This window comes from Melospiza georgiana, chromosome 1 (genome assembly GCF_028018845.1).
Source record: "Melospiza georgiana isolate bMelGeo1 chromosome 1, bMelGeo1.pri, whole genome shotgun sequence".
NCBI classification, from domain to species: Eukaryota; Metazoa; Chordata; class Aves; order Passeriformes; family Passerellidae; genus Melospiza; species Melospiza georgiana.
The window spans coordinates 41739275-41766713 of NC_080430.1; the positions used below are offsets into that span (position 1 = coordinate 41739275).

At 38.0% G+C, this 27439-nt stretch overlaps 1 protein-coding gene across 2 annotated transcripts in view; it reads right to left on the minus strand.

The window, feature by feature from the left end:
• Window positions 1-27439, minus strand: part of GADL1 (glutamate decarboxylase like 1) — a 118244-nt gene that overhangs the window by 47926 nt on the left and 42879 nt on the right. For both annotated transcript variants that reach the window (XM_058022593.1, XM_058022582.1), the window contains 10 exons: window positions 21893-22062; window positions 20969-21095; window positions 19200-19290; window positions 18486-18592; window positions 16958-17073; window positions 10286-10365; window positions 10118-10172; window positions 6667-6783; window positions 432-496; window positions 114-195 (listed from right to left, as the gene is read on the minus strand). In XM_058022593.1, coding sequence (XP_057878576.1) covers window positions 114-195; window positions 432-496; window positions 6667-6783; window positions 10118-10172; window positions 10286-10365; window positions 16958-17073; window positions 18486-18592; window positions 19200-19290; window positions 20969-21095; window positions 21893-22042 — 990 coding nt within the window. In that variant the 5' untranslated portion in view covers window positions 22043-22062. The remainder of the gene's footprint in view (window positions 1-113; window positions 196-431; window positions 497-6666; window positions 6784-10117; window positions 10173-10285; window positions 10366-16957; window positions 17074-18485; window positions 18593-19199; window positions 19291-20968; window positions 21096-21892; window positions 22063-27439) is intronic.

Genomic DNA, 27439 nt, shown 5'->3' on the forward strand with positions numbered 1-27439 from the left:
GCTGTTTCCTAATTATTTCCACTTTTATTTTACAGCAATGACAGCTTATTAGAATACAAAAAAAAAAAAAGGAAAAAATGAAAAGAAAATAAAAAAAGGTCAGGAGGGCTTACAGAATTATCTTTCACCAGAAGAGCACAGCACTGGATTCCTGCCAACAGCATTTTATGGGGATTCCAGGCAACAGAATCAGCTCTGCAAAAATCATAAATAGAGAAAGGGAGGTGAAAATTGCATCTATAATCACGGGTACTTAAGAATCAAAAAAGACCAAACACAATCCAAGCAGACAAATCAGATTTCCCATGCACCCACACCCACCACAGGTTCGGAAATCTCTTCAACTATTTTTAAAAATGCAGCACTTATGGAAGCCAACAGGGCACCTAACTTCCACCTCAATCCCTAGTAAATAGATTCAATTGACTTACCTGTGGATACCATGAAGAAGTCTGCGATGCTTCCTTGATATCAAAGCTGAGCCACCCCAAGAAGCCTGTTGGAACATTTACAGAGCAAGAAAATATTATTTTTGATAATACTTCAACTAATAATTTCTAAAGGTGTCTTATCTCATTTAAAACTTTGTTTACTACACGGTCAGTGGGCTACATTTTGCCTTTAGTTACACCTCCTGAAATAAAGACAGCAGCCTGGGGCTATGCCTGAAATAGAGGAGGTTGTGATCTGTGCCAGAACATGAGCCACAAACCAGAGTGGTCCTTCTGAGTAAGCAAAGGGAATGAACTGAAATGTCCTTGCATAACCAGACTCACTCCTGATACCAAAAATACCTAATACCTGTTGTTGCTTCCTTTCCCCCAGCCTTAAACTCTCAGTGACAGCAGAAAGCCCCACTTTGCACATCTTCCTCCTGCTAGCCAATTCCTTTCTGAGAATTTCACAGGGGAAACAGTGGGCAGAGATAATCTCTGGCAATTGCAAAGGCCAGGCTCAGATTTTGCAGAGATATGAAAAGCAAAGTATGTCAGTGAGCAATAGCAGCATTTCTGTCACCAGCAACCCAAATGAGCTTAAAATTACTGAGAACTCTCTCAGCTCACCTAAGAACTAAGTGTGTGCTCTAAGACTCACTTAGACCTTCTCTGTAGTGAGGAGCTCTTCACTGAAACTCCTTTTTTACTTCCATCTAACCTAGACATTCATCTTTGGGTGATACATTTGGCAGATGTGTCTCTCCAGGGACTATAGAAGGAACGCAGACAACTAGTTTTTTATTACATATGTTTAATTTCTGGACAATTTGAATTAGGGAATGTGATACTTTTTCATGAATTCTGCAAGGATCAGGTCTGTGAACCTTCAGCTCCCAAACAATAACATTTATCCACAATGGAAAGGTGAGGAGACCATGCAAACATTAAACATGTCACACAGAGCATTTGAGAAGTTACTGCTAGATAAATAAATATATAAAAGTATTTTCAATACCCATGAAGGCAGAATGTACTTAAGCGAACTACCTGTGAAGCAAGCAAAGCTCTTCAGAGACACACAAAAACATCAGTCCACAAAACTGACTCAGTTCATTAATTTGGACTCAGTTTATTAAAAAAAATTGTAAAGAAAAAGAAAGTTGCTGATGTAAAGATTCCTGACCTAAGCATAGAAAATATATGCTTGTTTGGTTTTGGGGTTTTTATTCTTTCATTGAAATAAAAATATGTGATAGCTGATATATGAGTTCATCATTGGTATTTGCTTCACAGGCCATACATTAGGAATGAGATCAGTTATCTCTGGGAGACAGGATGGCAAAGGCTCACAAGGGAGATGAAAGTTATTAACTTGTCTTAAAAAGTCATCCTCATTAATGCCACACATTAATAAATCAAATCATATTTTACATTGTCATGCTCACAGCATCCTTGCTGAGACAAGGGCTGCTGTACAAGACTACAGGTGGGACCTGAGGTAGGAAATTATTTTGCCTCAAACTTCATGGTAATCCTGCAGTACCATGACTTGCAACTTTTTTTCTCCAGGTAGTCCAAATTTGCCCTGCTATGGGATGACAATCAAACTAATACAAGAGACAAATACTACTCCTCTCATTCTATGATTCCATTAAGTCAAAACAGTCACTAAGTTATTCCCTGATTCTCAGAAATTATAAACAACTCTTTAAAATATAATACATTGTTAAAAATTTGCATCCAAAATTTCCGTGTTTGAAAAAGTTGACATTCTCACACTGTTTGTGGAAAACAAGACTAAAAATGCAGTTGAGAGGTCATCTCAACAGTGCCACCCCAAAGCCCTACTCCTCTCATTTCTCTCAACTACATCTTTTTAGAGATTATTAATCATGGACCAACTACACATGTAATTAGCACTGAAGTGAAAAATAAAATACAGACAGAGACCAGCAATTCCTGCCTCCACAGCATTGTTGGCCCTACTTTCTGCCTTTTTTTAAAAGAATATCACTGTAGATCTAGATGACAGAAATAACATTAATCTACTTGAGCCACAGTAATACTAGATGAATTTGTGATCCATGATTCTTTACCCTATTCAAAGAGAAAGTGCTTAAGGATCCAGGGCTGGAAAAAAAAAAACAAACAAAACAAAACAAGAAAAAACAAGAAAACAAACAAACAAACACACAAAACCACAAAAAACCCAACAGCAACAATAATAACTAACAAAAATACCTAAAAACCACAAAATCAACCAAAAAAATAAAAACCACAAAACACCGTGAAGGAGAAGGCATTTAAGGAGACTGAAAATCACTGGCTTTGTCTGGTTTTAAAGGCCTCTCTAATGATGGAGGCTGCACAATTTAACCACATAATTTGTGTGTAACAGGAATAACACCATTTTAATTTAAAGTGTCAGTCCTAAACAATGTTACCATTTGTCACACCTCCAGTGGTCGGGGAACAGATTAGTCCCTTTCTTTTAGCAGCACCTTTTGAAGCTTCTGTAGACTGTTATATTCTGCTTATTTTGTTTTTCTAGTTTAAATAACATCAGTGCTTTCCATCTTTTCTCATTGGTCATAATTTGTAAATATGATTATGTTTATTTACATTGTTTCCCATTTTCTAATCTTTCTCCTGTAGAGCCTTCTTGAACTGCATCTTTTTATTTGGCCAAAATTTAGATAAAGCAGATGGCGTGTGAAGCAGAAAGAAAGAATCCTTTTATGTACCTCCTTTATTCAATTCTGAAAGGTATTTAACTCTATTTGAAAATATCACTGATTTGTGAACTAGGAAAATATCTGGGCTTTACAGTAAAGATCTGCTATCTAGTCAACACTTCCCAGCCTGTCTGTGTACTTGATTACTGCAGCTGAGAATTCTATCTCTATTGAACTGTAGCCTAGTTTTTCCACTTTTTTCTGAAATTGTCAAAATCCCTTTGATTTCTAATCCTGTCCTCCCACTGCCTTTGTCAGAAGTCTTATGTCATTTTCAAATTTGTCAGCACATTCTTTTTCATCCAAGTGATTTAACAAAAATACCAGATAATTTCTACCCTAAGACAGACCTTTGTGGAATCCTGCTCAAATGTTTTTCTCCTTTCAAAGAACGACTGGTAACTGCTCTGTGGGAAAGGTTTTCCAACCAGGTTTTCACTCACTACCAGAACTGCTTCTTGGCAGGTTTCTCTGGCTTTTTGATGAGATATTGCAAAGTCAACAAGTGAAGTTGACTGCCTCTCTTCCATCCAAGGGACTACAGAAGGAGGGCAGATTGATCAAACTAGAATGACACATTTTAAGACAAATGCAGCTGAGATCCCCACAGGGGAGGTCAAAACACAGCCCTTATCAACCCCTGTCCCTCACAATGTAATTGGCAACAAGGTACGAGAAAATTTCTGTTTCATAGGCAACAAATCATTTACAGCTAAATGATGGAAATCACAGTGTGCACTGCCTGATTAAGCTAATTACCTAAGCATGGGCGAATAGGTCAAGCCTGATTTTCTCTACAGGCCTAATAATAGGAGAAAAAAAAATAGTCAAGTCAGGACCACCAGGGAAAAAATACTCACACATAGCATTTAAAGCTATGTGAAGACAATACATGGCATACACAAATGCTGGAGGCATATTGATGATACAAAACAAGTTATTAAGAAAGGCACCAGAGATGGAGGTTAAAATACAATAAGCTACTGGAGTGCTGCACTGTGAACAAAATAAGCTTGGTACAGCCTTTGCTCTTAGGCTTGACTGAACAGCTTGACTGCCAGGGCAGTTTGGACCTACTGGTATTATCTTCTTAAAACATTTTCCTTAACTCACTTTTCCTCTCTGGTTTGTCTTCATGTCAGAGCTTAACTACTATTTCTGGCTTTATTGAAATTTATCTTCCTGAAGCTCAGTGAATTTCTGTTGACATTCTCCCTTTTGCCCTTCCTAAGAATCACAAGCTTTATCATTTCATATTTAATGAAAAGAGTGTCCCTAAGGCAAACACATCAATTTATGGGATCAGAAAATATTCTGAAATTAAATAAATCAGTGTAAATCTGGAAAAAACACCACTGACATTCATATAAGATATCCTTAGTAACAGCTTGTGAGAGCACTTACAGTAGATAATCCTGATGCCTATTAATGACACACAAAAAGTTCTACATTAGACATCACTTAACCTGGGTTTTACTCTGTTTTAATTGCACTGTACTCTTTTTTTTTCCTTCAAAGTTACAGCAGGCCTAAACAGCAGAATACTTTGTAGACTGCATAATGTGTAAATCATTCCACATGAAGCCAGGCCTTTCAGCAGATTGTAGATTCTCAAAGATTTCAAAAATTTTACATTCTATCCTATAGTGGTAAGAGGTATTCTTGCTAAAAAAAAAAAAAAAAAAAAAAAAGAAAAAGAAAAAGTAAAAAGAAAAAAACAATCCTTCTCTGTGTTTCTTATAGTCTTTCTGAATGGTAGAGACTCAGTCTCACTGTACCTGCTCACATACAATTTCAGTAAATCTCTTTCTAGTGGTGCTGTGAGGGAAAAAATGTTACACTAAGAATCACAGTCTGCTCATTTTACCATAGCACACTTGTACATACATGTATGCCAGATGTCACCTCTGGGGAAAGCTTTCAGTCTTTCCCTATAACTTGTCCTCTTATAAATACAGCTAGAAACTTTAAACAAAAAAAAATTAGAGAAACAGCCATCCACCCAATCCTTTATATAGTGTGAAAAATAGAGAAAATACTGATAGAACTTCTGAGAACCACTGAGAGGTTCATAACATGAATCACATCTTAAGAGAACAATTGATATTCCAGACTGCAAACCCAATTTATCACTGGACATTTGTCCTTCTACTGGGAAACAATTAACATCTGACAACTACAGTCATTTCAAAACAGAAAATAACGTAAAGATATTCCTGGACACTTTTAACTTAGCTTAACATGAGGCAAATTCAGAAGAATAAAGCTAGTTCTTTTCAAAAGACTAACAACTCACTAAGGTTCAGAACAGGACCCAGGCTCATCCCACCATATTTGAGTTCAGCTGCAGGGAGACTGCTCATTGCTCTCCTACAGCCACTGGAGATGGCTCCAGCCACATCTGTCTGACCCACCTAAGGTCCAACACAGATTCCAACCACATCCCTCCCTCCACCAGCCATACAAAGACACACAAGAGAGTTGTGTAACAGCAGTGTTGCCCTCCTGCTGAAAATCTGATGAGTTCTTCCCAGCAGCACACAGCCATGAGGCTTGGCAGACATTTTAAATATTTGGCCTAAATTCTGCATTTTTGTCTCCAAGAATATAAGAAAATTCTTTTGACTCATACCTACAGTGACTTTATTTATTAATGTCTGTGAGACATTTATTTGAAACATGTATCACTGCCTACGTGATCCTTCTTTAGATACTCAACATTATACAAACATTTCAGAAATTTAGAGCAGGTTTGGAAATCTCCACAAATATTGCTCCAGATTCTCTTATTGCTCCATGACTTTTAATCTAGCCAACTATAATTCTGGATTTGTGGCATTGCAATTATAAAGAGAATGCAATTTTAGAAAAAATGAAGTGGCCTATCTTTAGAAAAATACATTTAGAGCTAAATCTTTCAAATCATAAAAAGGCACAGTAAATATTCATAAAAGATTCATTACAGGATTTTAATATCCAAACCTAAAATTACAAAGAATTTTTTTAAAAGAGAAAAATTTCTGAACCATTTAGGAAAATGTAAGGATATATACAGGAAATTCAAATCTGTAAATATGAAACAGACTAATTTATGACTGATTGAGTCAGAAAGCATATCTTTATTTTAACCTGTATGAACCTCACACATAATTCTAATGGGTCTCTTCCCCAACAGAATGTGGGGACAATCAAAACTTATGTTTGTATATCACTATTGAAGCATTTTTAGGAGGTAGCAAGAAGAAGAAATTGATTATAAAATAATTTTGAACTATAACCTGACAATAACAGAACGGTTTTGGCTGCTTGTCAGAACCAAGTTATTTGCTGTTTTGCAGCATATGTAACAGAGTCAAATCAGAACATATTTCTGGTCTCTATGTAAGGAAAAAGAAATGTTATTAGAACCCAGCTTCTAAAAAAGAAGTATCAACAGTCAAAGAGCAATTATAAAAAAGCAGTGCTAAACTAAACCATGCAGTATACAAACTCACATCAACATGAAGCCAGAGGCCATGCTTTTCACAGATATCAGCAATTTTATCCAGAGGATCAAATGCTCCCAGCACAGTTGTGCCTGCTGTAGCACAGACAAGAAATGGTGCTGACCCCTGCAATAGGATTCAAAACAAAAAAAAGTTATCATTTGCACTGTTCATCTCTTCCTTGTATACTTGCAGAGCTGAAGTATAAAAAGATCTAGGAAAGTAGGACAAAGATGTGACAATCCACATTTTAGTTTCCCAGCAGAAGGTACTGCATTTAATAGTGCTGGATCTCTTTTTCTTTTTTTTTTTTTTTCATTTAAAAAAAGAAAAGGCATTTTCCATTTCTACTTAACACCATCCCAGGGCAGACTTCTGCAGCTTCAGACTGTTTTGACATATGCTACTTTTGTCAAAATCAAAACATACCAGATATATGACATGTCTCTTTATACACTGATTTTCAATTCTCAGTCTTTCACATCTCACTACCATATATGCTGTCATTCTGACTGATAAAATAAAGCAATTAGCTCAGCCAGCAGACTACCCATGCAAGGAAAGGGCTCATCCCTTTAGGGTTTCCACCTGCACTGTCTCTACAAGACCCCTGTTCTCTGCCTGGTGAAGAGGAAACTGCAGCTAGGGAAGGTGATTTGCCTTCAGCCATTGGTGCACTCCCTGACAGGGACAGTCACTGCTGTCTGATCCCACGCCTGACCTGCAGCTCAGTGCTATTCCCTTGCTCCCACTCCTGTCTGGGAAAGAAGAAGGGCTGAAGACAGTAACTGAATGTTAGGAGAGAGACTGCTGGAAATCTCAGATGGTGTTCAGGTCAGTCAGGTGGGATAAGGAAAGCTTTTGTCAGGCTGGGGTCTCAGACAGCCACTGACAGCCATCCATCTTTGCTTCCCTTCAGCTAGCAGCATTCTGGCTCACAGATCCTTGCAGATCTGTGTTGGCTCTGCTTAGGAGCAGAAACTGCAGCAACTCCATGAAAGTAGTCCATGAGACTCTGTAGCAGCTCCATGAAATTGAGGGTGTATGCCCCAGCAGTGACTGTGCAGTCTCACTGCTGGGAAGTGCCTGCTGAAAGAGCTGCTCTGCACAGTTCAGCACCTGGCCTGCAGAATGACAACACACCTACTGCAGGGGCTCCCAGGGTGTCATTGGATTGTGCAAGCTGGGATCACTCAAGTTCATTGGCAGTGAATTAGATCTCTCAGATGATGTAAGTGTGTAACTCAATGGAGCCTTAGTGAAATCAGACATCAGCTGAAAAATCAAACTCCACACAAGTCTTCCATGTATCTTCACCCAGCTGAAATATGATTTCTTTTTTTCTTTTTTTTTTTTTTTAATATTGCCATTTTAAGCATCTACAGAGACAGACAGGCTTATATCACATTTACACTCTGACAGTTTTATCCTTCTTTACAGTGTAGAAGACTGTTAGAATGGTACGTAATTATGATTTATTTGTATTTTAGATTTTCTTTACAAATGGCTAAAGCAGTGAAAAGTAACATTGGAATGAACTTAAATAAATCCCATACATTCACAAAGACTTACCAGCCTTTAATTCACTTCTTGGTCATTTATTCTGAGTACAAGGTCCCACAATATTTAATCAAACTTACAAATCAGCCTGAATCTTGAGCACAGAACTCTTGCAAGTGAGGCAAAGATGTATCCAACACATCTATTTTCTATTAGTGTTCCCAGCAATTTTGTCTCACAGCTACATCAAAGTCAAAGGCTCTCAAGCAGCCAATTGGTAGCACAACTGCATACAGGGAAAAGTCTCAGATATCTACAAATTCCAGTAATTGCTACCATTATACTTTTTCCCACAAAGAAGGGAATTACATTTTTATTACTCTTGACAATATAGTTAATCTAGTCTTCCTGCCTAAGTTCTCTAAAAAGAGAAGACTCTTGCCTTTCATATTTAGTGATCATTTTGTGCTTCAGTCATCAGCAAACACATCTTCTGTTGTCTAGAGTCATTAGAATATTTACTGTTATTTACTGAGGCATCCTTCCGTAAAAGTTGTAACAGACACAGCTGGACAGACACACTGAAGCTCTGATTAAATGAAAACCTTCCAGTACACCTGTAACTTCCTTTAAAATGCAAGTGAAATCGTGTTTTCCTGCAAGCAAAGCATTTTGTTTTTATTTGTGAGGTACCATACTGAGGTAGACCTTTTAAAAAAAATCACAAATGCCAGTTGATTTCTTTCAAATGACCATTACATATTGTTACAAGAACAAACAAGATACTGTTTTTGCAAAAGCAAAGAGATGATTCTCCTGCAAGCCTGCTTCCCATTACTTTATTTCATTTCAGTCCCTTTTTCCCCCCCAGCTTGCTCAAATGAGTAAAGTATAGGTTGTATTTCTCAGAAAATGCAAAGTAGGGAAGGAGGCAAAGAAGAGAGTTTGCTAGGTCATCAGGGCCCCCATGTATCAATAGCTATGCTATCAGCATGAAACTCAAATAAGAGATGGTTTTTTGGCAGAAAATGTATCCAAATCAGAACTTACTGTAAGCTGTTGTGGCCATGCCAGTGCAGGACAGGACGGGGCTGCCTTGGCTTTTCTATCAGCCACAAAAGCAGATTTCCAAGACAGAATTCCATGGAAGTATCATCTATGCCATGAACATTGCACTAGCTGCTTTGTATTCACTCATCATGGACTAAGAGCTGAGCTTTGAATTTTACTGCTCTGATGCACAAACTGGAAATGAGAAATAGGGTGAGCTAACCAAGCCAAAAGAAGATCCTCTTGGAAGTCACATTCAGTCCTTCAAGCTCTCTAAAATAAATTATGTTGACTATAGGTAAGGACTGCCTTAGAGATTGTGGGAATGTGTGTTAATGTTGTCCAAATACACATCAGTGCCCTTCCAAATCCTTGCCTTTGACTTCCTACTTGGCAAAGTCCCTAGGGGAAAAGAGGCACTTCTCTGCACCCTCAGTAGAATAATAGAAAGGACAGAATTTAGCATTTGAAGCTTGTAAGACAGTTTTAGAGACTAAGCCACATGTTACAGTTGCTGCTCACTGCAGAGGCAACAGAGCAATAGCTGCTGTAATTAACTGAAAAACCGTTTTAGGAAAACATACTGCATCCATTTAAAAAAGGATCAAGGGCAAAGGAAATCCTATAAGAAATGTGCTAAATACTTCAGAGCAGCATTGTACTCAGGACTTTCATTAGCAGTAAACACCCTGTGGAATTTTCCTCCCTTTTAAGAGTGTAGAACCCATAAGCCTTGGCTTGTTCCACAAGTTTGTGGCAAACCGATTGTACCTGTGAGAAAGACATTGTTACATTAACTGCCCTACTTTTAAGATTTTGGTCACTCTTAGTTTTCCTTCCTTTCACTCAGACACAAGCACACAGTCTGCACACACTCCTCTCTCCTTCACACTCTCTCTCCCCCTCTCACCTCTTTCCTGGCCCGCTGGACTTGTTTCTCCAGTTCCTCAGGTATCATCTTACCTCTAAGGGACACAGATTTAAAACTTTTTCAGTTACATTCAAACAGGTTAGTTACGTACAGCACTACTGCATTTTACAAAGGCTCAGAGATCAGTCATGGCTTTTGCATTCTTACCTTTCATCTGTTTTGATGAAGTACACATTCTCTGTACCAATTCCCAGGAAGGAGGCTGCCTTTTTCATGGAGTAATGGCACTGTAAAAGAGAGAGGCACAAACAAAAGGTACACACACAATTAAACAAGAGAAACAAATTCCTTAACATAGGGAACAGTGGCAAGTAGAAAAGCACCTAACAGCCATGACAACAGCATACTGTAACACAAAAAGCAAAATGATAAGTTGCATATTACAAAGCCCATAATGTACTTAATACACACAGAAAACTGGAGAAAATAAGACAAAAAAGTTGTGCACCATGTTTGAAATGCAGGGTTAAGAAAAAAATGGGAAGCTCTACTTCATACAATTTTTCTTAGAGTTCATTCTGCATGAGAATGAAAAGTAGAAACTTTGAAGTGTCATCAGAGAAGAATTATTAATTGTTTCAAAATGTTTTAATAGAACTAAGTCAAAAATATCAATGAGTGTAAGAGCTAGGAAATGCCTGAGGAAAAGGGTCTAAAGTCTGTTTAACTCAACAGCCTGGAAACAATTAATTAGGTCTGAAAGTCCAAAAGCACCACTCCTTGGAAACTGAACCCTTAGTTAGGATGTGTATTTGAAGCTTCTACTACTTTATATTTGTAATGATTCTGTATGCTTTCTCTAATCCCCAGCTGATGGCCACTGCCAGAGACAGGATACTCTGCTAAATTGACCTGTGCCCTCAAAACAGCAACCCATGTTCACAGGATCAAGGAGCTCAACCTACCAAAGCTTCTGATGTGGTAAAATGGGGATTTGCAAGGCTTTCAACATCCTATTCTGCAAAAGGATCTGGAAATCCTGATGGTGTGTAGTTCATATGATTGTGAACCTTAGAAACTACTGTGAAAGCAAGCAGACCTTAGACAGGACTCAGCACATCTTCATAATTTACTGTGGATTTTGCGTAAGGTTCCAGTGTGGACCAGTCTGCATTTTTCAGAAAATCAGGTTACTATTTTAGCAAAGAATTTTAGCTAAGTCTCATCACAGAGACATATCTGGATGAGTACAAAGACACATGCAGCCCACTTCTCACTCTGCACTGAATAAAGGGCATCAGACTATGAAGCCTGTGGAATGCAAAAGAGGATTTTAGAAATGGGTGTTTATTTAATCAGAATGTGGTAAAATGACTAAGGTGAAAATTCTATTCAAGCCCACAGACCACTATATACTTTTTACAAACTTTTTTCTTTTCAACAAATAGTAATGGTTTATCTAACCATATTTCCAACGTTCGCCTTTATAAGGACCTGCTCTGCTATGGATACTCTTATTCCAGCACAAGAGCACTTTGGCTTATTCCAGAACAAGAGCACACTGATCTCTGCTTAATTTGTGTTCAAGATTAGCCTGGGAATTCAAGATACAGTAACCTCCTTAACCCAAAGGTATTTAGACATCAAAACTACCCACTTATAGCAGTGGAGTCACCTTTGAGGGTTCACCCCATCCCGTAGGACTAGAAAGTTCTCAGAACCAAGACCATCCAACCCTTGGATTATCACTGCCCTCCTCACAAAAATAAAATTGTCTCTTTTACACATTATTACTGAAGGGTTAAAATGAAGCATACTCCAGCAAACACAAAGATGTCTGAAATTGCTGCTTTTCATACAGGAGGTGAAGCCAGGTGGTTAATTAATTCCATTTTCTTCCTGAGAGTTCACACAAATGCAGTTACTGCAGAACATAATTAAGAAAAATGTACAACATTTTAATGTGTGGGCATGAATATATTAAGGATATTAAAGCCTGTCACGCTTATTTTGATGAGATGGATGATCTCAAAGGGCTCTTTTTCTTTATGACAAAGAGGTTTCCCCCACCATCACCCACTTTTTAAACAAAGGCATAGAATGACATGAAGCTACTGAGTAGTTTTAAGAAAGCTTAATTTGTAACATGACACATCCACAAGGCCTTTAGGGCTCAGTCATTTAGACTGTTGCAAGAATAATAACATACATAGGTGGATAATTAGTCTTACATTACTTCAATAAAGGTAATAATGATTGTAAGTGGCTGTGTGTTGTTCAGCAGAAGTTTGAAGATGTTTTTGACTGACGAGTGAATCACTTCAAATACAAGTTGCCAGAAATCACTGATTTCTAGCCATTACTTTCAAATGAAAGGTATGAATCACCAAGAATAATCAGATCCTTCCAAACTGAATAAGACCTGCAAACTCAGAATACTAGTAAGCAGACAATCGGCAAAATATATATTTTATTATAAACAATGGTATGAGATACTGGAAGAAAGATAAAAGAGGCTTGAGTACCTGAGAGATTATACCAAAAAGCTGAGGAAAAGAGAAGGAAGAACAGAGGGAATACAAAAACAAACAGGCTGCAAGAGAAATTATTTTTCCTTCAGAAGAACCTCTGTACTTCTTGGAAAATTCTGTCTTTCACTAGGACAGAAAAAGAACAAGACCCATAATACTGCATAGACTTAGGATATGCTTTCTTTGGTGAAAAAAGAGGTCTTTCAGTTATAGTGATTGAAAACATGTAAGAATTTCTTCCCCCTTCTTAGAAGCCATTATGCTAAACTGCATTGCATCATTTTAAGAAAAAATATACCAAAGAGCATTTAGCAGCTATAGTCACAAGAACACCAACTAATTCACTTTTCATAGTTCCCTTTCCAAAAAAAGGAGAAAGAAATATCCAGATTAAAAGTATTATTTTAAATACTGTGAGTTCAGGTTACTCTTGGCATGTCTTTCACAGTTTCTTTGGACAAATTATTGAATCTGTAGCCATTTTGTAGCAAGAAATTACCATCTCAGAGCACAAGATCAAATCGGAACATTGGTGCATTTAAGATGTGCTGCTGTACTATTTTACCTATATCTAGACATAGTTTTCATCTCCTAATGATGTTTGCAAAGACAAGGTACTTTCTAGCTTTGCTCATTAAAACAGAAGACAAATTTGTATTTTCTTGATTTTAAAGTTTCCTAGAAACATGATTGCATAAAGCAATTACCTTATTATGAGATTGTTTTATTACCTTATTACCCGTTTTTGTCTGTTATAATTTCAACAGGGGACAACATGACAAGTTAATGTTGTGTTCTCTCGCTTTATTACTTTCATGATCAAGTTGCACTGGGGAGGAATTTAGTTTCATTTAATCTAAAAAACTGCTCACATCAGCATGTACATTTCAACTGTTTACAGATCCTCTTCTACCCTTACTTGCCTCAAATTTACCAGATTTCTACCTTTCAGACCAATGTAGCACATACTTGTGCCAGAATAAAGTTTAGATGGGAGTCAGATAGCAAAAGGGAATAAAAAGGTGGGCTGATATCTATAACTAGAACAGCATTTATCTCCTACAGAACCACAAATTATGCCTCCAGAAAGTGGAATATAACAATTACTCTTCTGCTGCTCCTGTCTCAAGGGGAATCACACTGCTATGGTCCAGCAAAAAGTATTACAGAGTAGCAGCATAAACAGTGTTCACTGCATATCACCACAGCTTTGAATATCTAAGCATTTGCTCACAGGAACAAGGAGCCTTTTTATTACTGAAGGTCAAGCAGAATATGTGAGGACCTTGGGTGGGCCATGCATTAAATATACATCTTTATATTATCCAAGAACATACAAAAATACATAGCCTCAGATCACATAAGTCATTGAAAGTCTGTGCATCCCCCTGCTTTGCAGCAGGGCAACTCTTTCAACTTGACAAGTGCCAAACTGAAACTTAGAGACTTAGAAAATCAAGGCAAAAATCATTTTATTTCAGCCAAGGCCTAAAATGGCACAAGGGCCTTGAATGAACAGTCATGTCTTTTGACTCTTTATCAATACTGTGTTCATTATACCCTCATGGCTTCTCCATGCCAATGCTCATGCCTGATTCTTGATGAAGATAAACTCAGGTTGTTAATTTCTCCAAGTTTTGTTTTACTTTTCCAAGTTTGTTTTGTTGGGAGGGTTGACAATTTGCTTCTCCAGGAACCTCTTCAGTTAAAACAAACAAAAAAATCCAACAAAAATGGAGGATGTTTGGATGAGGGGATTGAGTGTACCCTCAGGCAGCTCACAGATGACACCAAGCAGGGTGGGAAATTGATCTGTTGAAGGATAGGAAAGGATTTGCAGAGGAATCTGAACAAGCTGGATTGATGGGCAATGCCAAGGGTGTGACACTCAACAAGTCAAAGTGCCCAGTCCTGCACTTGGGTCACAACAACCCCAGGCAGCACTACAGGCATGGGGAAGAATTGCTGGAAAGGGGCCCAGTGGACAAGGACCTAGGGGTGCTGGTTGACATCCAGATGAACACAAGCCAGCGTGTGCTAAAGTAGCCAAGTAGGCCCATGGCATCCTGGCCTGTATCAGCAGTAGTGTGGCCAGCAGGGCCAGGGCAGTGATTGTTCCCCTGTGATCAGCACTGGTAAGGCCACATCTCAAATCCTGTGCTCAGTTTTGGGCCCTTCACTACAAGAAAGACATTGAGGGGCTGGAGCATGTCCAGAGAAGGGCAACAGAGCTGGTGGAGGATCTAGACAGTGAGCCCTGTGAGGAGTGGGTGAGAGAGCTGGGGGTGTTTAGCCTGGGAAAAGGCTGAACAGAGGTAATTGCTCTCTACAACTGCCTGAGAGTGTAGCCTGGGAGGAGTCAGGCTCTTCTCCAAGGCAACCACTGACAGGACACAGCCTCAAACTGTGCCAGGGGAGTTTCAAGCGGGGCAATAAGAATTTCATCACAGGAAAGGTTAAGCATTGGAAGTTTGCCCAGGGAGGAGTTGGAGTCACCATCCCGGGAGGTGTTCAAGAAACAACCAGACATGGCATTTAGTGACCTGACCACAAGGTGGTGGTCAGTCAAATGTTGAACCTGATGATCTTAGAGGTCTTGCCCAACCTAAATGATTCCTTGGTTTTGTGATTCAAAAGTGCAAAATGTTAAATAAGACTCAAAATAAAAGCAATAATAAAAGAACTAGGTTTGTATGACACCAGTGCTTCCGTACTTTTCTCAAGCGTGGGCTACTGATTACATATATTATCAACATGGCTTATCTGAACAAAAGTTTCCAAAAAGTCATCTAGCTCAGACTCAGCACAGGTGGATTCAAAATAATTATAAATGAATATGCCCATTTCCTCCCTCATAACACTGAATAAACACTAGTGATCTTAGAAAATAGTCACACTATCTGGCTATTAAAAGCATCAGTTTTACAGTAAATGATTATTGAGTACTAAAGACTATGTAGTTGTTTGAAGCAAACAAAGTATTAGAGATCAAAAGCATGGCCTTACAAATAATTTACCAATTTATTTTTCCTTGTCAAGTTTATGTTCTATGGTTTTGGTCTTCCTGGTGAAGCAAAGACATAAAAATAAATTTATTCTGGCAGACAATTAAAATTTCTTTTGACATGAATTTAAATGTTTGCTTATTTCAGAGTAAGAAAATATGTTGTAGTGAAACCATGCAATGAAATAAAACATTACTTCATGATGAAAGTTTCATGGGCTTTACTTCAAAAGCATTTATGGAACTTGCTTCAAACTCATTTTTTCCTCCTTAACTATTTTGAAGATGTAACATGAGGGATTAAGTATGAACTGGCATGTATTTCCATACACACACTTTTCAGAAAAAGAAAAGAAAGCAAACAAGAAAAAATATTTTTGGAGGGGGGAAAAACAAACAAACTACCTTTACTTAGAATACATGGGCTCAGTTCCAAAAGACATGTTATCTTGGAAAACTTACACAATGCTTTCATCCCTCAGGCTTCTTCAAAATAAGCCTCTCATCTAGTTGCACTGCAAACTGTTTGGAGCATAAATGTCTGAGCTAAAATTATCCTAGTAAGTCCATATTTTCTAATACAACAAGGTTCTGTGCAGGCTTCCACTGGGGCTTTTATATAGTAGAGTCAGAATTAATAACAACTCTACACTAATCAAATGATAAATTCTGAAAACTGAAGGGACAGGGAAGAGAAAAAAGGCTCCAAAATCTACCTTCAGAATAAATGTATGAATGTAACTCAATTTCCCACAGGCATTTTGGATTGATATTATTCAAAAACTTTAAAAACTGGCCAGGTATTTTCAATTATTTAAAGAAAAAATGTCTAAAGGTCCAGAATTTTTGTTCTGAGAGGCATATGGTAGGTTTGACTCTGTACCACATCCAATCTGTATATTCAGACATAGGGCAAAATGGGAGCTGCAGAGAGCCATCTCACAGGCCCACAAGTACTGAGTTTAGTACAAATTAAACATGCAGAAAAAAACCTTTGACATCCAAAACCCACCTACAGTTCCTGCTAGACTTTATGCTGTGGGAAATCAAATGCTGCAGACCTCCACAACACAGCACATGCATTCTGCTTCAGGTTTGCCCCATGTACAACCTGTTCTTGTATCAGCAGTTTTCAAAGCAGCAACATCTGTGTTTGTTTTCTGAAAGCAAGAAAGCTTCTGCAGGGAAATTTACCATCAGACTTCTCCACTTGGCTCCAATATTCCACATCATACATTGATGTCAGAATTATTCTACCAGTGCCCCATCAGATATGCAAATGATATCATTTTGCAGCTACTGAAAAAATAAAGTTTAAAAAGCTTTTCTTTGTTTTCATTTTACCTCTTCTGAAGCGAACAGAACTAGTCTTGGCAGACCTGAGAGCCCTTTCTCCTTTATCTCAGGGCAAAATCTGTACCTTGCTAAGTTCATAGCATACATATTAGAAATAGAGCCACCTGCAAAAAGAGACATACAAATATTGTATTAGCCACAGTATGAGTACCTTTCCTGCATCTGAGAGCTTGACCCATTAAGGGAAAAACAAACCCCACAGGCATCCTAGTGATGCATCCATCACAGTTTATTTCCTCCCCTGAAGGCTACATCCATAAAATGAACCTTGGGCTCTGCAGCAGGCATGGAAGCAGAGCCTGTTTGGATGCTCTTTGGGGATATTTTCCTCTTTGAGGAGCAAGAGCTGTGCCCAAGCAGTCCTTCCCAACAGAGAAAACCCTGGCACAGCACCAAGCTCAGAGCCTTGGAGATCTCTTGGGCAACCAGGCCTCAGAGGACCAAGGGAGAAAAAAGATCTTTGGGAAAAAAAAAAAAAAAAAAAACAACTCAAAAATAAACACAGTGAGTGGGAACTGAAAGATCTGCAAGGTAAGATCTGGACAAGTTTTATTCACTTGGGACAGGTTTTATTCACCTAGAAGAACAAAACCAAAGCAGTAAGAAAAACCCTTACATAAAACTAGAACCAAAACAAGGGCAATTAATTTGTCTTCTCTCAGTAGATCGCTAAGTATTAAGCCAGAAATTCTTCTGTAAAAGCAAGGCTTCTACCAAAAATACACATCCAATTTGATGTGAAAAAGAAAACCGTACCAGTAATATATTAAAAAATAGGGATTTTTATCTTGTTTATTTTTCTACTACTCATGTGTAGGCTAGAATTACTGACTTTCTTTCAGTTTGGGAGAGGGAGTTTAAACTCATGTACTCATTTAATTTCTCTTCTCACCCCAAAATAGATCTAAAACCTTCGCAACTATCCCAATTATTTGTTACCTGAATAATCTGTGAAATATCACCATTATGCTTCATTATTTCAGTGTTGTGGGCTTACAGAACATTTGAAACATATGGTTTATCAAGCAGCTTAAGAAGTATCTGTTTGGCCTGCCTTATCATAATATTTAACAAAATTATAAAAATTCAAAGGAGTTAAGAACATGTAAATTCTTGCTCCCACAGTTCATAAGCAGGATACAAAGATCTCAGGCACCATGGATTGGCATCTAGCACATAAATCAGATCCCTGTCTGTCAGCTCAGTTGACTTCTTCTCATGAGGCTGTTGGTATTGTTAATAAGGTCAGGAAGGGCATCAGCTACAAACAATTAATTTCAAATAATTCCATATAATTATGTTTAATGTAGAAGTGTTTTCATTCTTTTACTAGTCAAAATTGCCAAATTATTACTAGAAACACATAAGATAAGCCTAGAAATAAAAATAAAATAGTTTTGTCTATCACTACACTTTTGTATGCATTTTCAAATATGCAATTTGTATTATTCCAATGTTTATAGAATTAATGGTATTAGGCAGTTTATAGGCAGCTTGAGGTCTGAACTGTTCCTACCTGGATTAAATATACCATCCCCTTCTTCCCAGCCTATGAATTCAATCATTTTCTTGATGACTGCTTCTTCCACCAACAGAAACACAGGGGATACTTCATATGTGTATCTGAAGAGAAATTACAGTATGATAATTGGTGATAAAACTACATAACTCATGGCACAGAGCATTGCTAAAACTAGATAAAGGCTTCTTGCACCTTTCTCTAATCTATCAGCAGGTGATCACCACCAGCAGTAGGACTCTAAACTAAAAACATTATGGATCTGATAGAATAGACCAATTGATTCGTTTCTGGCAGGATCTCATTGACACTTTCACTCTCCAAGTAATACACCAGAGTTTTCTATTAATATAGGTCACATGCTTAAATTTCAGCTTTACATTTGCAAGTTAACAGTAGATAGGTAACCATTTGTAGTCAACTGTGTGCAGAATACCTCAAAGGAATGAACAACTAAGTTAAGTCTGATTAATTTATTTTTATGTACCATGTGAGATAAAACTCTAGGTTTATTAACTTTGAAAAAAACTCTCTCCTCATAAACCCCAACTTCAGCCAATCTAAATCAGAGGGTTTCCTCTCCCAAAGTCTTGTACAATTCCTGCCTCTTCTATAACACTGAAAACAGAAATCAGAAGCAAGGAAGCAAAAAAGCTGTTATTTCAAAAAGCATACTAATTCATCATCAAAAGGACAAAGAACCACACTTACACACTGGGGTTCAGTGCTTCTGTAATGAAACGAGCCACTAACGAGTAATAATCTATCCCAGCATACAGCTGATTGAAAAATCTCGGGTGATCTGCAAAAACAGATGAAAAGTAAGTGACAGGATATACCAGAAAAGAGAATACATCACACTCCCCCTCAGCTGAATGCTGGCCGTTGCAAACCACAATTGACTCCATTCTCCCAGTATTCTCTGGATTTGCTGTCCTTCCCTAAAGTTAGACATTCCTTTGAAAGTAAATGTAATAAGCACTTTCAAGCTTCAAAATATGTCTTGAGAAATGCAAGTGGTGCACAGAATAATTGTGAGTTGTTCACAAGTTTTATAAAGCAAAAATAAAAGGGATTGACAATTGAGTATACATAGTGCCTTTAAACAGTGGTTTTGAGATGCCACAGTCGATGCTCAGCCAAATTTTGCTAAGCCATAGAATACAGGATCACAAGCAGCTGTGCCTTTTCCCCCACCAGAGTTTCAACACAGAAAGATAGAGAGGCAGTCTAACAGCTTGGAACATTTTGCTGCACACTTAAAATGAATGAGAAGAGAATTTATTTACCCTCCTTTAAACACTGAGATATAAGTAATTTTGACAAAATTCTATGCTATTGCTGACTGTAAAAACAACTCTGTTCAACAGTGGGGTCACCACCTAAATTTTAATCCACAGCACACAGCATTTTTACATGCAAAACTACGTAAACAGTATGGCTCCATTTATATTTATATTATATTATAGGGCTTCAATAAATGTCTATACTCAAATTAAAGACTATTTGCACAGCATATTTTTATATACCACATCCTTTCTAAGGTGACATATTATAATCTAAAGGCAATTTGCAAAAGTAATATAAATAGAATGTCTTTAACTAATTCAGTAATTATATCTGCATATTATTAGTACACTACCCCTGCAGATCAGTATCACTACTCTGATGTGGTTTTCAAATCATAAGCTCCCTCTCAAAATTATTTTACAGTTTTACTCTGCAGCAACAGAGATTGTAGCAGGGAATGCAGCCCAGAAATGCACAACAAACTATATCAAATGTCTTTCTTACTTAACAAAATACAGCCTAAGCCGTACAACATCTGAAATCCTGAGCTACAGATTCACAGTGCCATTTCCTGAACAGATGTTGTTCATCCCTTTTCACCAAGATTGAATTACCCTGCACACGCTGCAGAAAGGTTAGCTATAGAGAACTAATCCTGCAGAGCTGTGGTGTACTGTCTCTGAAACACTGCAGGCTCTCCTCTCATGGTGTCTGGAACAGGAATTACTGCCTATCAGCAAATTAACAACCTGCAAGACTATTGCTCAAATAGAACAATAATAAATCGAGGGTCTTCATCACTAAGAACATATGAGGGCAATGATGGTGACTCCAAATCTCATCACTCAGACAGCAGGAAATCACACAAAAAGGTCCTTCTCCTGCCTGTTTTGCTAGATAGACTGCTATATCATTTGTCTAGATGACTTTCCCAAGACTTCAAAATGACAGAATCTACTATTAATGCAAAGGACATTACGTTAATTACTTTTGATAAGTTTGCCATTACGACATATATTAGTCAAGCCTATGGTGACCAGAATTCAGTAAAGCGACTGTTTGCACACTTGTATAGGCAGAAGGGAAACAAACACTCACATTCCCAGTTCCCTAAAATGTGACAGAGGTTTGTAAAGATTATCCCATCAAAGTTAGCATGCAGAGCAACAGTGCTTAAACCCCATTCCTACTGGTTTTGACGCTGTATTTTATAACATCACGGCAGAGCTGCAGGATCTTCTGATGACATTCTCCAGTGTCCCTCATCTCCAGGTCAAGAATCTGCTTAAGCTTCTCGGGGGCTTGCCACTCACAGACCTAGTGATGGGGAGCAGGGCAGACACCATCAGTGAACAGCTTAGCCAGGAGCAGGAGGTTATAGAGTACAAAGTAATCACCCCATTCAGCTCTGCTTTCACAAAACTTCCCATGGCAGGGCAGTGTGCCATCAGAAAATAGATCCAGTAAGCTGGCCTCACGGGATGTTGGTTTTATCATGTCTCAGGCAACACTCAAGCATAAACATTAGAGTGGGAAATGCTGAAAGGCAGAAAAGAAATAAGCCTGCAGCTCAAATTCTGTTGCTAGCTAAGGATTTGTAATCACAGCATTTCAGATGCTGCTCTGCCAAGGGGTGGGAGCAAGCAGTGCATGCCCAAAGGCAAGCACAGTTTATTTGCAGGACCTCTTCCCATACAGCCTCTTAAGCAGGTTCTGCAAAACCCACAGCAATCTTATAACATTGTCCTTTCACGGTGGTACCACACCCACTATCCTCCTTCTCCAACGCCTGTGCCTCTGAGGAGAAAACAAATAACCCCACTCCAAACATGAAAAACACTACAGTCATTTGTGATCTCAAAGAAAATGACCTTTGCATTCTGAGATTAAAAAAAAAATCATTTGCTGGCAGATATGTATGCTAATTTATGTTATTGGAAGGCTTTATTATATATTCCTTATTAATTTGTAAGGCTATATTTTATTTTGGAGCCAAGCACAGACTAGAAACGATTTTGAGGCTACTTAGAGTGCAATAAAATAGAGCTTATAAAAAATAGATTTATTGTTCATTACCTTCACTACAAAGTCTCAACAACACTCTACGGCTTTACCTTTTCTGTTACATCATCTGCTTTCTGGACAACTTCTTCCATTATAATCTTACACGCCTCTTCCACAAACTTCTCTCCTGCTTTTGAGTCCATTATTGGACCATTTAGGATGACCCCATCCACCAAAACAGCATTCTTCTTCTGAAGCATCTCCTGCTTGCAAACACCAACTGTAAGAGAAATAACTCATAATTAAAGCAAGGATAAATAAATAATAAACTAAAAAAAAATATTCTTTCCCTGCTGGAGATTTAGTCAACTTAAGAAAAGCCTCACATGGACTTTTTATCCGTACAAAAATCCCAGATTTTGGTGGAAGAATCTTTACAGACAAAAAAACCCAAACAGATTACTTCAAACATAGACTGTTATTCTGCAGGCAATAACAGTCTACTTGTATTATACCTACTGCTTCTTCTAACATACAAAAGCATGCAAGGGACTTTCCAAACACAGAGGAAAATACAGTTCTGGCTTAGAACATGTTACAGCTGTACAAATAGAAATACAGATAAAGATAATGGGCATTTTTCTTAATTGAAAATGTTTCCCGCCACAAGCCATCCCTCTGCTCCCAATTTTTCATGAAATAACTTTCAACTTTGTGTCCTGTATCTTTATGCTGCTCCTTCCCATCAGCCAGTCCCCTTGCTCAGAGTCTTCTGCATTCTTTGCAGAGCGCTTCACTGACCCACACTCCCTGGAAAAAAACCCTTTCAATGCCACATACCTGTACTTCTTTCTGCCCCTATCCCATTAAGTGCCCTCAGTCACTAATTACAATAATCTGCTAGGCAAATTATCTTGTTTATTTTGTTGATTCCTTTCTCCAGTGATGATCTCTTTCCCCTCCCTCACCTTTACCCAGGAGGCATACTCTCCTCCATTTACACATTTTTACTTCCACCTTTGCATTACCCCGGAGAGCTCATCCAAGATGCTTGTGAGACACTGGCCAACAGCGGCAACTACGTATCTCTTTCATGTATTGATTTCGTATGGCAAGATCAGGACTCTGTTTTTCACCAGCATGAGGATGAAGATGAAATTGAGACATTTGGAGATATGGAGGGAATAGATATTTGAAACAGTATCGCACTGAAAGGAGAAGCGGTAACTACTGTAACCAAATTATCTGGGTTACAGGCAGGATCTGTTCACTGATCCTGCTTTAGAATAGCTGAGGTCTATGGAGCCAGACAGCACTGCCACCATGGTTGTCTTCATTTACAGTGAGGATGGGGCAAGGTTGGGGTGTATGGAGAAATAAGTGTATGTTCTGTGTCCAAAACAGCTTTATCTTATTGCTTTACTTTTTGCTCCACTTGCAAAGCAGAGAACACAGGCGGCTCTTTCACAGGTTTAAACAACTGAATTTCCAGAGGACTGCCAGGCACTGCAGTCCGACACATTCATCATGTTTATCATAATTACAGCTCCTCATGCACAGGAGGATTTAGAAGAACAACAGTGATGCTTAGAAATGTACATCACTTCAAGGTCCATTGATTGAAAGAAACCCTGCTAATCCCATGAGCTTTTATTTTCTGGTGACTCAGAGAAGCTATTCAGTTCACTTTAACTTATCAGGGGAGATATGACAAACAAGACAAAATTCTAACATGAGATGGGACCTCACACTTCTCATAATGCTGCAAACAAAAACAGCACACACACACACCCTCCCCTTGCCTTTCTGAAATTACTTCTATTTTTAATCCAAATGGGCAGCATACTAAATTTTTCTGAACAGAGTAGCCTTCAGCCCATTGTTATAGTAAAGGCATAAATGTTCCTACTGGACAGATGGAGAACAAGCAGGCAAACAGTATTAAATCTTCAACAGGCAAAGAGGGAAAATCACAGACATCAAAAACGTCAGTTCTCATCATGCTTTCCAGCACACCACAGCAGAGGCACTGTAAAGAAACCACAGCTTTGAAAAAGTCTTAGATGCTTATCTCTGGAAACATAAGCTAGTAGGTCAACTTTATAAGATTTAAAACCCTGGGTAATACCAGGAAATTGAAGGCATCAGGGCTTTGGGCAGAGAGAACAGAGACTAATTTTGTGTTGAGTTATTTGATGCATAAATAGCTGCCATAAGTACTATTCAGAGTTTAACATAAATATAAAAAAGAATTTCAACCTTAACGTCACCTGGAGGGTCTATGATCTCTATGTATGCCAAAGGTGTTTTGTTTCTATGAAAAATAGGACAGGATCTAAAAAAGAACTCCGTGGGAGACTAATATCTATTGCAGAGCACAGATATTGATACCTCCTTTGGTTACAAGCAGAATTGATGGCAGAGCAAGAGAACTCACTAATTCTTTAACTCCTTTTTTTTGTTGGTTTGGGGTATTTTTGTTGTTGTTGTTTGGTGGATTGGTTTGGGGTTTTTTTGTTCTCCATAAACTCTCTGCTAGAAGCAGAGTTGTGAAAAAGATTTCTATTGGTAACTCCCTATTCCTGTCACTTTTGCACAGAGATAAGATACTAATATTTCCATGACTTTACAATGATCTTTTTACAGGAATTCTGCAACAGCAGAACTTTACATTACTTTTCCTACCAGGTCTTTAGGGAACCGAGTCATAGGTCTAACAGCTTCCTGTTTGAAGCAGGTCTGTTCATCTCTACACACAGTTTTACAGTCTCCCTAGGATCCTTTGTGGATCCTGAGGAAGATATGATCTGGAAAATGGGTAATGGTCTATCCCTAATCTCCATATCTGCTTCAGAACTTGAGCACAGCCTATGAAAGAAAGGCAAAGCAGAGAGGTTAGAAGGAAGAGATGGAAGACAGACTTCATTTCAACAGCATTTCACCTGTATAAAGCTCCAGCAAAGAGTTTGTAACTCTGCCCATACTTTAATTCATCGAATAATACTCCTTGCAATTATTTACCACTTCCTCAATAACTTTTTTCATTATCACTTATAATTTCAACCTGAATTTGTAGCAAATTTGTAGCAAATTATGCCCCAGAATATACCATAAAACCATTACCTGAAATTAGCAGAGACTTCATAATTTAGCACTTCACAATCACGTGTTAAATCAAGTCCCAAGCACACACATTTTTCTAAGATTTCACACATTTTTCAGGTTTCAGAAACCACTACTGGATACATACACTCTTCTCATCCCTCATGATCTTTCTGCAATTGATGATACCTAATCTTCTACTTGTACTTATCTGACTTCTTGAATCCTTATAAGATGATCAAACTCTTCCCTATCAAAAAATTATTGTGTGTCCTCTTGGTTGCAGTAAAGCCCTGAAGAGGATAACTAAGTAGATGATAAACATCTGAAATTCCATAATATTTTTTCTTTTTATCACATTTTTAAAAGAGGCCAATGATCTATTTATTATGCTTTAGATAGATTAACCTCCAGAAAGATTCCAGTTCACTTTCTATGTCACAATTAAATAGATGCCTTTAACACATTCTCAGAGCTCAGCATCCAAGCTAAGAAACACACACTATGTTGATGATACATATTGGGTCTTATAAAAAAAATCATTCATCAAATGGTCACATTAATTTCCAAAAATTTTGGGCCTTTTATATATCTGTGTCAGACACATCAGATTGCACTAAAGGAACATGACTTTTTTCGAAGTGGGAGAGCCCACTTCATAGAAAGAGCATCTTGTCACATATACCTCTTTTGTTTTCAGATAAGATAGGGAAACCATCTAGAGATGTGACTGTAATAAATATGTTCTTTCCTATTTGAGAATACAGAAACATACTCTGAAGCAGACTCAGTAAACAGACTTCCAGAAAATACATCAAATACCATTTCAGCCAAATGGCTCCAGGCTTGAAACAGAACTAAAAATTTAGCAAATTGAAGTGCTTTAACAGAGAGATTAAGAATTACTGACTGTTAAAGATATTTTTCTGCAAAAGAGAAGACTCAATTCTGCTCCAGTTGAAGGCAATTGGGCATTTAGCCACTGGCTTCAGCAGCAGCAAAATCAAGCACATAATTCTCATATTTCATCATGAAAGAAATATTCTATTACAGAAGCCTAAGTATTTCCAACCAGCATTTCATTTTTATGATCAATATTATTTTCCCAGCAGCAAACATAAATTAATTGGAGTTGGAATAATATACAGGAAAAAATAAACATTTTTTCAGATGTTTCTATGTCTTTATGTAAGTACTACATATATTTTAAAAGCTTCATCTGTTTCTATATTTGACTGCTCAATCCTTGCACTATAAAAAGAAACTGAAGCATTGTACTTGGCCCATTCTAACAATATTTGGGAGAGTAGCATGAAATTATCAAAAATATTTACTGCTCACAAGGTGAATGAGGAAACAAAAGGGAGCTCTTGTGAAAGAGTAGCTTATGTTTGAATGCCAGAGCCAAATCCTGTTCAGTTTATACTGTATTAGCCCCACTGACTATTTGGGGGAATGCAAAAATCTGGCTTTGACCAATGGCCTATTTCTACTTTGCAACAAATGCAGTAGTAATTGCCAGCATTAATCAGAAAAAAAAAATAAATTTCTCATTCTGTATGATCTAGTCATGGGTCTTCTTTCAGTGTGTCCAGCAAAAGAAAATAAGTGCTTTCAGTATCAAAACTCCACCATGTTTAATGAATTACTGTGGTGCCAGATCATGTATCAAAGCATTAAAACATACTTGTCCCACACTATGCAGCTATTTGAGTCCCTTGCTATAAACAATATTTAAAGCCACTTCTGTTTCTTTAATCACTGCTTTCTGTACATATGAATAAAGTAAAACCACTCTAGCCTTAGGGCAAAAATATATTGTTTCTTCATAAACTGTTTTCCCAGGCCTGTCACCAAGTAAAGGAGATGCAGTTTTCTTAAAATCCAGTATATAAAATTACTTGTTGTCCTGGAAAAGCTATCCATATGAAAAAAAGGAATGGGCATGTGTATGGTAGGGCTTATGCAATTCCCCCTATATTACATATTCTTGTTTTGCAGATTTATGGACCAGGCCTGTGGATAGAGAACAAGTTGGGTACTTCCCCTCAGAAGGTCAGCAGCAGCCACCCCCACACAGGAATCCTCTGACTGTGAAAAGGCAAATGTGACCTTTCTAGAGAAGGACCCAAGGAAAACAAAGTGCTTGTGTCTGGGCTCCAAAACCCCTGAATAGGCTCATTGAGCTCACTGCTAGCACTGAACAGCAACAGCACTACAAATGGATCCTATTCTCCATCCCACACCTGAATTTCCCTTTCCTAAAGAAAGGGTTGGGAGAACGAAATGAGGAGAGGAGACACAGAGAGGAATATCTGACAGGAAAGGTAAGGACCATGCTAGGACAGAGGTCCTGCTTTCAGAGGTATTTCCTGAGCTCTGAGGAGGGACTCTTTCGAGCTGAATGCTCACAACATGTCATGTTGTGCTGTCCTAGGCAGGATTTGCTTAAAAAAAAAAAAAAAAAAAGGGCAAGTAAAAGTTAAAATATAGGATTCAGACATTTTTATGCAGCCAGTCCTTGGGAACTGATGTTAATTTTTCATAACAACCCA